At 53.6% G+C, this 12,086-nt stretch overlaps 1 protein-coding gene across 1 annotated transcript; it reads right to left on the reverse strand.

The window, feature by feature from the left end:
* Positions 1-7,513: 7,513 nt before the first annotated feature.
* LOC311373078 (major histocompatibility complex class I-related gene protein-like) lies at positions 7,514-12,021 on the reverse strand. Its single transcript, XM_084489926.1, has 6 exons — positions 11,726-12,021; positions 10,012-10,311; positions 9,516-9,620; positions 9,229-9,267; positions 8,692-8,759; positions 7,514-8,151 (listed from the first exon to the last, which is right to left on the reverse strand). Exons 1-6 carry the CDS (start codon positions 11,982-11,984, stop codon positions 8,140-8,142), a joined length of 783 nt encoding a protein of 260 aa, XP_084346052.1. The 5' UTR covers positions 11,985-12,021; the 3' UTR covers positions 7,514-8,139.
* Between the last annotated feature and the right edge of the window lie 65 nt (positions 12,022-12,086).

Raw genomic sequence — 12,086 nt, forward strand, 5'->3', positions numbered from 1 at the left:
TGTGGAGGTCCATGCAGGGATGTCCCGCTGACATCATCTGACCCTCTGACCTCTGACCTCTGACCTCTGGCCACAGAGAGGGGTCTAGTCAGATGTAGGAGAGCGATATCATATCATCTATCCACTTCAACATGAAGGAGGCTCAGGAGAGCTGGCTGGATCAGGATCCTCTTCACCCGTCACCTTTGTCGCTCCTAAACCGCTGAGCGGGTTCATGTGCTGGCCCGTCCGACCTTTGACCCTCAGTGACCCGACAGCACAGCGCTTTGAGGACAGGCCGGTGACAGACGGTGTGTTGGGTCATTGAGAGACGCTTCCACCTCCAGCTGAGCCTCCTAACCCACCTGATCCTGTGTGTTCAGACGCCTGCAGGCCGCCTCCCGCTGCAGGGTGGAGCCCGACTGCAGACCTTCAGGATCCAACCCGCCACCTTTAGTCTGGGAGTGGAACCCCACCACACCGGACCACCCTGCCCCACACACACGTTAAGAACCCCACCACACCGGACCACCCTGCCCCACACACACGTTAAGAACCCCACCACACCGGACCACCCTGCCCCACACACACGTTAAGAACCCCACCACACCGGACCACCCTGCCCCACACACACGTTAAGAACCCCACCACACCGGACCACCCTGCCCCACACACACGTTAAGAACCCCACCACACCGGACCACCCTGCCCCACACACACGTTAAGAACCCCACCACACCGGACCACCCTGCCCCACACACACGTTAAGAACCCCACCACACCGGACCACCCTGCCCCACACACACGTTAAGAACCCCACCACACCGGACCACCCTGCACCACACACACGTTAAGAACCCCACCACACCGGACCACCCTGCCCCACACACACGTTAAGAACCCCACCACACCGGACCACCCTGCCCCACACACACGTTAAGAACCCCCCCGGTCGCAGGCCCACCCCACCCCCCCACAGGCGTGGCAGAGGGGCGGGGCCTGTGGTGTGGATGCTACTCACCCTAGCCCGTCTTCTGCTGCTCTCATCTCCTCCACTAGAGGTCAGTCACGGCCTGTGAAGGCAGAGTGACAGTGGGAGGGGCTATCTCCTCTGAGTCATAAAGTGGGAGGGGTTATCTCCTCTGAGTCATAAAGTGGGAGGGGCTATCTCCTCTGAGTCATAGAGGCGGCTTTATGAGATCTTGTTTTGTGGAATTGTTGTCGCTCATGACCGCATGAAATAGTTTGTTTATTTTCTAGGTCATTAGCGGTGATATTAAATGAATGCCGTGGTCTTCTGAAAGAGAAAGTGACTCTTTCCTCCGCGTGGGTTCAGACGAGGCGACGCGGGCTGGATATCGGTTTACTACACTGAACATTTATCAATTACTGCTGAAGTCTCATGTCACGAGATATATACACACTTTAGATCCTCTTTTACCAGGAAACAACGCAGATGTGGAGTGTGTGTGTGTGTGTGTGTGTGTGTGTGAGAGAGAGAGAGAGTGAGAGAGAGAGAGAGGGAGGGGGAAGAGAGAGAGAGAGAGAGGAGGAAGAGAGAGAGAGAGAGAGTGTCTATGTGTGCAGTTTTATGTTTGTATGTTTGCATGAATGTGTGTGTGTTTGTTTTGTGATTCTGCCAGAGGAGTCAAAGGGAAAGTCAGAGAGACTCTCCTGCTCTACAAGCAGCTTGTCATTACAACACACACACACACACACACACACACACACACACACACACACACACACACACACACACACACACACACACACACACACACACACACACACACTGGGACGATCTAAGAAGTGAATCTTGTGCGTAACCATGGACACCGTGGGCGGTGAGGCTCTGTATCTCTGGAATCTCCCGCCACCATTACAGCTCACACTTCACCGGACGCCATTTTGTGCGTCGGCAGTTTAGGAGTTATGACGCTGGTGACGGTGTTGTCTCTACACCCTGCTCCACCTAGGAACACAACACAACACAACGATGATCTACCTTTAGTACACAACACAACACAACAATGATCTACCTTTAGTACACAACACAACACAACGATGATCTACCTTTAGTACACAACACAACACAATGATGATCTACCTTTAGTACACAACACTACACAATGATGATATCACTTTAGTACACAACACAACACAATGATGATCTACCTTTAGTACACAACACAACACAACAATGATCTCACTTTAGTACACAACACAACACAACAACCTGACTTTCAGCACACAACACAATAATCTCACCTTTAGTACACAATAAAACACGATCTTGTGGAAGTGCGGAAAACAACGACACAGGAGACGAAGGCAGGTTGGGTTTGTTTACTTCCAAAACAATTCACATACAGCCAGGGACCAGGTGTGCCGGCTAAGGACCTCCCCTTCCTCCACCCGCCCGCTCTCTTAAAGGCGCAGGTGACCGGGTGAATGTCTCCCTCTAATGCCCCTTGTAGGTCACTACACAGGCCCCCCCAGAATTCACCATAACCAAAAGTGCATAACTGAAAAGTCCTTCAATAAACAAGTGACAGACAATTAACGTGGCGGTGGCCGTATCAGGCGGCCAAAACGGCTGCGTTTAGCAGGAGGGGGGTCAAGGGCCCTGGGCGGCTTGGGCGCCGGGGCCGGAGCCGGAGCCGGGGCCGGGGCGGGGCCGGAGGCCGCAGCAGGGGGGCGTCCCCGCCGCGGGGGCAGGGCCAGCTGAACCGGCTCGTCAATGTCCAGATGAGCAGGCTTGAGCCGGTCCACTGTGACCCGCTCTGGTTTACCCCCCAGGTCCACCACAAAGTTCTTAGCTCCCGCCTCCAGGACGCGGAAGGGTCCATCGTATGGGGGCTGTAAGGGAGTCCGATGGCTGTCGTGGCGGATGAAGACGTATTTGGCCAACAGCAGGTCCTTGGGCACGTAGGACTGGGGAACGCAGTGGCGAGATGTTGGAATGGGGACAAAGGCCTCAGCGACGCCCCGGGACACCGCCTGATGAGAGTCGGCAGACCAGGGGGATGCGGCCTCTGGGAGGAACTCCCCCGGAACACGCAGTGGCTGGCCATACACCAGCTCGGCGGAGGAGGTCTGGAGGTCCTCCTTGGGAGCAGAGCGAAGACCAAGCATGACCCACGGGAGGCGGTCGGCCCAGCTGCTGTCCGTAAGGCTGGCCCGCAGAGCAGCCTTCATGGAGCGATGGAACCTCTCACAAAGGCCGTTGCCCTGCGGGTTGTACGCCGTGGTGCGGTGGAGCTTCACCCCCAGGCCCTCAGCCACCGCAGTCCAAAGCTCTGACGTGAACTGTGGGCCCCTGTCAGAGGTGAGGTCAGCCGGCGTGCCGAACCGGGCCACCCAGCACGCGATGAACGCCCGGGCCACCTCTGCTGATGTGGTAGATGACAGGGGCACGGCTTCCGGCCACCTGGTGGTTCTATCCACCATGGTGAGGAGGTGAGTGAACCCGAGGGAGGGGGGCAGGGGGCCTACCAGGTCCACGTTGACATGGTCGAAACGCCTCTCCGGCACCAGAAACGGTGCCAAAGGGGTCTTGATATGGCGTTGTATCTTGGCCCGCTGGCACGCCACGCAGGAGCCAGCCCACGTCCGGACATCCCTTCTGAGGCCAGGCCAGACGAACTTGGCCCCCACCAGCCTCGTGGAGGCTTTCACGCCAGGGTGGGAAAGGCCGTGGATGGTGTTGAAAATCTGGCGCCGCCAGCCAGTAGGCACCATGGGGCGCGGTTGACCCGTGGAGACGTCGCAGACTAGAGTGGATTTGGCGTCATCAAACACCACGTCTTCCAGCCGCAGCCCAGTGGGGGCCGTTCGGTAGGCCTGAATGTCCGAGTCTGTTGCCTGGTCAGCGGCCATAGCCGCGTAATCCAGTCCCAAGTGCACGGACCCCACGACCGACCGGGAAAGGCAGTCGGCGACGGAGTTGTCCTTGCCAGACACATGCTGGATGTCCGTGGTATACTCGGAGATGGCAGAGAGCTGACGCTGCTGTCGACCAGACCACGGTTCCGTGGTTTTGGCCATGGCGAATGTCAGCGGCTTGTGGTCTACGAAGGCGGTGAACCGGCGGCCCTCCAACAGGAACCTGAAGTGTCGGGTGGCGAGGAAGAGAGCCAGGAGCTCCCTGTCAAAGGCGCTGTACTTCCTCTCGTTGTCGCGAAGCTGCTTACTGAAGAAGGCCAAGGGCTGCCAAGCCCCGCTCACCCACTGCTCACACACCGCTCCCACTGCGTAGTCCGATGCGTCTGTCGTGAGGGCGACCGGGGCAGTGGGGGACGGGTGCGCCAGCAACGCCGCGGTGGCCAGCGCAGCCTTGGCCGCATCAAATGCTCCGTCCCTCCCCGGGGTCCAGTCCACGTCATCCCTGGGCCCTTTTCCCCGCAGGGCCCCGTACAAGGGCCGCATGAGGTGAGCCGCATGGGGGATGAACCTGTTGTAAAAGTTCACCATGCCCAGGAACTCCTGCAGGGACTTCACAGTGCGGGGGCGTGGGAAACCGGCGACGGCGTCCACCCTGGCGGGAAGGGGGACCGCTCCCTGTGGAGTGACGTGGTGTCCGAGGAAGGTAATGGACGACAGGCCGAACTGACACTTGGCCGGATTGACGATGAGGCCGTGCTCGCTGAGCCGCTCGAACAGCAGCCGGAGGTGTGTCAGGTGCTCCTCTGCACATGCGCTGGCCACCAGAACGTCGTCCAGATAGACAAACAAGAACGGCAGGTCCCGCAGTACAGAGTCCATCAGGCGCTGAAACGTCTGTGCCGCCCCCTTAAGGCCGAAAGGCATCCTCAGGAATTCAAACAGGCCGAAGGGCGTGATGACCGCTGTCTTGGGAACGTCCAGTGGGTGGACCGGTACCTGGTGGTATCCCCGCACCAGGTCCACCTTGGAAAAGATGGTGGCCCCTGCCAGGTGGGCAGAGAAGTCCTGTATATGCGGAACAGGATACCGGTCGGCGGTCGTGGAGTTGTTCAGGCGACGAAAATCGCCGCATGGGCGCCAACCGCCATCAGCCTTAGTCACCATGTGCAGGGGGGGGGTTCCATGGGCTGTTCGAGCGGCGCACGATGCCGAGGCGTTCCATGGTGGTGAACTCCCCCCTGGCAATCACGAGCTTTGCGGAGTCGAGGCGCCGAGCGTGAGCGTAGACTGGAGGGCCGACAGTGGTGATGTGGTGCTCCACGCCGTGCTTAGCCACTGCCGACGAGAACGTGGGTGTGGTGAGGACAGGGAACTCGGCCAGTAAGCGCTGATATGGATCCCCTGTGGCGAAGGTGTGTGACAGGCAGAGCCCACCCACCCCTCCAAGCGTGCAGGGGTATGTAGCAAAGGCCACAGCATCCATCAGGCGGCAGTTCGTAACATCCACTAGCAACCTGAAGGCACAGAGGAAGTCCGCGCCGAGGATCGGTGTAGACACAGCGGCCATAACGAAGTCCCAGCCGAAGCGCCGCCCGCCGAAACACACCTCCACATACCTGGTGCCATAGGTACGTATAGGCGTGCCATTGGCGGCGTCCATCCGCGGGCCGTGTCCGCCAGCCATGGTGTCCACAGGCTGAGCTGGCAGGATGCTGCGCTGGGCGCCCGAGTCGACCAACAGACGCCGGCCGGAGATGGAGTCGGTGACAAACAGCAGCCTGCAGTCACGGCCAGCACCCCTAGCTGCTAATGAGTGCTGGCCCTGGCGTTTCCCTGCCCCGCGAAATTGCATGGCTGGCGACACTGCTTAGCCTTGGCTCCAAACCTGGCATGGTAATAACACAACCCGTCGTCGCGCTGGCGGCGGGCCGTCACTGCGGCTGCGGTGCCGAAGGTGTCCTCCGAAGGGGTCGGCGGGGTCGAAACGCCATGGGTAGGGAGCAGTGCGTGCACAAACTGCTGCCGATTGGCAAGGAAAATCCTGTGTGCTTCCGCAGCCAGCTGGCGGTAGTCCTTTGAGGCGGAGAAGGGGGAGCAGGCTGGCGCAGTGCGCACAGGCGCTGGAAGCTGCCGCAGGAAAATGTGAGTAAACAGGAATGCGGGATCAGCCGAACCCAGCACAGCCAGCATCCTCTCCATCAACTCGGACGGCTTGCTGTCCCCTAGGCCGTTAAGGGACAGCAGGCGGTCTGCTTTCTCCAGCTCCGACAGTTCGAAAAGTTTCATCAGGAATGCTTTGAGCGCGTCGTACTTCCCGACAGCCGGTGGAGCCTCTAGCAGTGCCATCGCTCTGGCCGTCGTCGAGGCATCCAACGCCGCCACCACATGGAAGTACCTCGTAACGTCCTGCGTTATTCCTCTTAGCTGGAACTGGGCTTCGATGTGCTGAAACCACGGCCGCGGGTTGCGCTGCCAAATTTCGGGCAACTTGATGGTCGCGGTGCAGACACTTACAGCTTCTCCAGCCCCGCTCGGTCCAGGCATTGCAGAGTAGCCGTTGCTTCCTTCGGGTTTCGACATAGTTCTTTTTCTCAGGGTCACCAATGTGGAAGTGCGGAAAACAACAACACAGGAGACGAAGGCAGGTTGGGTTTGTTTACTTCCAAAACAATTCACATACAGCCAGGGACCAGGTGTGCCGGCTAAGGACCTCCCCTTCCTCCACCCGCCCGCTCTCTTAAAGGCGCAGGTGACCGGGTGAATGTCTCCCTCTAATGCCCCTTGTAGGTCACTACAATCTGACTTTAATGACAAACCAAATTTAAAGTTAGAGCCAGGGTCAAAGGCTTGTTGTTAACATTGTAAAATAATGTTGATAAACTATGACCAAACCAATGTTTTTATTGTCTTTAATCAGACGCCGTGTGCAGTGACCACAGCCGCCATTCGGCGCTTCTGTTGACGTCAGGAGACAAGATGGAGGCCGGTGTTGTGGCAGTTTGTACAGTTGGTGTTGTGGTGCTCCTGGTCTCTGGCGGGAAACCAGGCTGCAGCTTCCGGGGATTTCCAGAGCCAACCCTCAGCACACCATGTGACCCAGGCAGCCAATCAGGTCGCCCAGCCAGCCTGTCTCCAAACCAGTCAGATCAGTCCTGGGCCTTATTCACCCGGCAGCCATCTTGGTTCTACACGCTAGCTGGGTGGGGACTGGATGAGGATTTATACATTCTGTTATTTGATCTGCTGACAGATTATATCTCTGTTTTCATGATGTTAAAGCTATTTACATTTAGTATGATTGTGTTCATGTTGTATATCATAGGATATTATCAAATATTGAATAAATGAAAGGCTAAATAGGTACATATCTCAATTACCTAAAATCATAAATGCCATTAATAAATGTTTTTGTAAATGTTTATGTATCACATGGCTTCTCTTTTTTTATAACTTAACATAAGAATTTTGTATTATTCATTTCTGTATTTTTTTATTCAATTTCATATTTTAAAATCAATTAGTCTATATTTGTCAATTTAATCCTAAGGATTAACATATAACCTAACAACCTTTAATAATAAACCTAACCTCTAAACAAAGTATCTAAACCTAACCTAACGATAAGTATAGTAAATATATGTAGGCAAAACAATTTTTATGTATTTTATTGACAGAATAACCCAAGTATATATGATCCAATTCCCCAAAGAACACAGAAAATACAACAAAGAGCATTAAAGCTAAAGCAGCCTAGCTCGATTGTGGTAGCCTATGTAGCAATGCAAGAACTCTCAAATAATATATTTTAAGGAAACACATTAAATTATTGTTAAGATTATTGATTATTGTTTTAAAACTTGACAGAATCTCACTGTCCAAAATCTTGATTCTGAATCTTTAAACATTATTTCAAACTTAAACATTACTAAACAATATATCATAATTAAAAGGTTATAAGATGAAGCAGTTAGAACCAAAACAAAATGGCCATCATGGTGAGGTCGTGTTGCTTTGGTTTCCAAGCATCAGTGAAAGATTGCAAGTTTAAGCCAGTTTAATCAAATCTATCACAAATACAGAGATCTAACTGATTTACACTTATTACGGATTGATGTTTTTTATCAAAACAAAGTTAATTATGAACGTTATTGTAATTAAGCAAATGTAGCATCTTTAGTTAGCTGAAGTCCCAAAACTGATTGTGAGGATTATAAATGAACAGCGATCCACTCCATCCTGGTTTAGGAAGCTGAACGTGAGAAGCCTCATCATGATTTAACTTTGAACCTAAACAGCAAGGAAGCACAAGTCAGCATTAAACATTAAACACATTATCACTGTGATGATACTGTTTATTAGACTGGGTAGCCCCGCCCATTCTGCCGGTGATTTGAGTTGGCCCTGCAGAAGGGTCTGGAGAAGAGCAATACATTCCTTTCTAGTTTCGATACGTTTTTGCAGGAGCCAATCAGCAAGCTGGCTTTTCCCCCTGGCGCGCTATTGGCTGGTTTAACACAATGACGACAGGGAAGCGACGGCAAGCAGCCAATTGCGTACAGAGTCAATTTAACTCCGCCTCTTGTGCTGAAGTCAATGACAGCAGCCTCCCCAGACCAACGTGCAATCTACCATTGAGCTTGGTCTGGCAACAGCCAGGCTAACTGTTAATATATTACTGTGATGAAGTACTGTTAATATATTACTGTGAGGGAGTACTGTTAAAATATGACTGTTAATCTATTACTGGGATTGGGATTATGTCAAAATATGACTATAACTGGAAACATATGACAGTGAATAAGTATTGTAAAGTGGTAAAGTACTGACTGTGGTCAGAGGTTGTTCCTCAGGAGCCGGATTCTGCCCCTCAGTGTTCTCAGAGCTGGTGTCAGAACCTGGGAAGTAGCAGAGTGGGAGGAGGTGAAGTCATGAGCTAGATGTATCTAGATCTATAGAGCTGTATAGTCCAGTGAGCTAGATGTATCTAGATCTATAGAGCTGTATAGTCCAGTGAGCTAGATGTATCTAGATCTATAGAGCTGTATAGTCCAGTGAGCTAGATGTATCTAGATCTATAGAGCTGTATAGTCCAGTGAGCTAGATGTATCTAGATCTATAGAGCTGTATAGTCCAGTGAGCTAGATGTATCTAGATCTATAGAGCTGTATAGTCCAGTGAGCTAGATGTATCTAGATCTATAGAGCTGTATAGTCCAGTGAGCTAGATGTATCTAGAGCTATAGAGCTGTATAGTCCAGTGAGCTAGATGTATCTAGATCTATAGAGCTGTATAGTCCAGTGAGCTAGACAAGTCACTAAGTAGCATTGATCATAAGAACAGAACTGCAGTAAAAACTCATTTTACCATTTTTTCCACCAGCTGGTTTGTGACGCTTGTCTGAACCTAAGGATCAGGAGAAATGATTAGTGTTGTAACAGTGGTGAATATCCTCATGTTATTATACTTTCATATTCTTAATGCCACAATGTCTCTGTTGACATTGGAGGAGGTTCATCATTCAGAGGTGGAGAGGTTTCTACCACCAGACCACTAGTGTGTGAAGACAACCAATCAGAGTCTAGGGAGGGGACAGGAAGTAGGAGCAGGTGGAGATCAGGTGTCAGTCCTCCTGGAGAGTTTGATCCACTCACCGTTCCTCTTCCGCTTCACAAAGACTCCAACAACAGCAGCAGCAGCAGCAGCGAGGAGGAGAACAAGGAACCCAATGATGATGGGGACGGTGATGTCACTCTTGACTTGAAGGTAAATCAACAAAATAAAATCAGGTGTGTAATAATAGATGTTGGACAGAGACCCTCCCCCATCCATCCCTCCATCAATGAACCACATGTCTACGGTCACGTGATGCTACACACACGACTAACACAACGTCAGTGTAACTATTCCTCTTGAATCTGTTCTGGAGCTCAGGGTCACTCAGGGACTAATCTGAGCCTAGCCCTCTTCATAGAACTCATTTACCCACAATGCACCGTGCTCTGCTGCAGTGAGCTACTCCTGAGAGCTGTGTGTTGACCCACTAGCTTCAGCAGTGTCCAGGTCGACCTGGCAGTGGTTGTGATGAGGTCAGGTGGAGGTGGTGAGACATGTGTTCCCCACCTCCACCCCCTCCAACACCAGTCTTACCCCCGTTGGTCCTGATGAGGGTGGGGTCCAGGCGGGTGGAGATGTCCTCGATGCCTTTCAGCTGGACCACACACTCGTACCTCCCCCAGTCCTCCTCTGGGACGGCCGTGAGGTCCAGGTCCACGCTGAGCTGGAAGGTCCCGTCGTGGTTGGGGAGGACCTCCCCGGGGTCCACCTGCTCATGGAGCTCCTGGCCGTCTCTCGTCCAGAACACCACCACCCTGTCAGGGCAGAAGCCTGTAGCATGGCACACCACTGGGGAGGAGGGGCTCCTCTGGAGCAGAGACACCCGCGGACGCTCTGGAAAGAGAGAGAGGGGGGGGAGAGAGAGAGAGAGAGAGAGAGAGAAAGAGAGGGGGAGAGAGAGAGTGAGAGAGAGAGAGGGGGAGAAAGAGAGGGGAGAGAGAGAGAAAGAGAAAGAGAGAGGGGGAAAGAGAGGGGGAAAGAGAGCGAGTGGTTGGAGAGAGAGTGAGTGAGAGAGAAAGAGAGAGAGAGAGAGGGGGGAAGAGAGAGAGACAGAGAGAGGGAGTGAGAGGTGGGGGGTAGAGAGAGAGAGGGAGAGAAAGAGGGGGAGAGAGAGAGAGGGGGGGAGAGAGAGAGAGAGGGGGGGGAGATAGAGAGAGGGAGAAAGAGAGAGAGAGAAAGAGAGGGGGAGAGAGGGGGAGAGGGAGAGATAGAGTGGGGAGAGAGAGAGAAAGAGAGGGGGAGAGAGGGGGGAAGAGAGAGAGTGAGAGAGAGAGGGGGGAGAGAAAGAGAGAGGGAGAGAGAGAGAGGAGGGGGAGAGAGCGAGCGGGGGGAAGAGAGAGAGAGAGGGAGTGAGAGGTGGGGGGGAGAGAGAGAGAGAGAGAGAGAGGGGAGGAGAGAGAGAGGGGGAGAGAAAGAGAGAGAGAGAGGGAGAGAGAGGGGGGAGAGAGAGAGAAAGAGAGGGAGGGGGAGAGAGAGAGAGTGAGTGAGATTATTTTACAATGTAAAAAACAAATCTTGTTGTGTAGTATATTCAATATTTCATATTCTCCCATAAAGGTCAGAGTTGTGTCCACTCGAGGATGAGTCTTGTCTGAGAGAGGGGGGGGGGAGAGAGGGGGGGGGAGGGAGAGAGAGGGGGGGGGGGAGAGAGAGAGAGAGAGAGTAGGGGGGGGAGAGAGAGAGGGAGGGGGAGGGAGAGAGAGAGAGTAGGGGGGGGAGAGAGAGAGGGGGGGGAGGGAGAGAGAGAGGGGGATGGAGGGAGAGAGGGGGGGGGAGAGGGAGAGAGAGAGGGGGGGTAGAGAGGGGGGGGGAGGGAGAGAGAGAGAGTAGGGGGGGAGGGAGAGAGAGAGGGGGGGGGGGGAGGGAGAGAGAACAGGGACTCAGAGACATGAGTCTGTCAACGTCCACCAGGCAGTGGCGGAGCCAGACTTTTTTTCCAGGGGTGGCACAAGGGTGGCCGAGGCTTTATAGGGGGGTCCATATGGAATTGTTGATATGCGAATTGTCGACGGGGGAACGCGAACGAAACATACGGTGAACTGACTAGGGTTAGGGTTAGGGCCACCTGGGGTGGCCCGTCAGGTTCCAGGTGGCCACCCCGGCCACTCCTCTCTAGAGGGGGGGGGGGGGGGGGGAGAGAGAGAGAGAGAGAGAGAGAGAGAGAGAGAGAGAGAGAGAGAGAGAGAGAGAGAGAGCAGGGACTCAGAGACATGAGTCTGTCGACGCCCACCAGGTCATGTGACTCTACCTGTTCTCTGCAGAGTGCTCTTCCCATAGTCCAGGTACTTCTTCAACCAATCAACACAGAACTTGGTGTAGTAGTGCTTATCGTATTGTAATCTAGCTCTATCCCGTTCCCATCTCTGTTTGGTGCTGAAGGCCTGACGTACTGGAGCGACCCAGGTCAGGGTCTTCAGGTCCAACGCTATGAAGTCCTCTCCATCATAACCATACTGGTCATAACCATCAGTAGTATCATCCTCATCATCCCACTCACAACCATACATCCTCTGAGCAATGTGGGCACCTGAGAGAGAGAGAGAGAGAGAGAGAGAGAGAGAGAGAGAGAGAGAGAGAGAGAGAGAGAGAGAGAGAGAGAGAGAGAGAGA

The sequence above is a fragment of the Micromesistius poutassou genome (genome assembly GCF_964030765.1).
Source record: "Micromesistius poutassou genome assembly, contig: SCAFFOLD_6156, whole genome shotgun sequence".
In the NCBI taxonomy this organism is placed as follows: domain Eukaryota; kingdom Metazoa; phylum Chordata; class Actinopteri; order Gadiformes; family Gadidae; genus Micromesistius; species Micromesistius poutassou.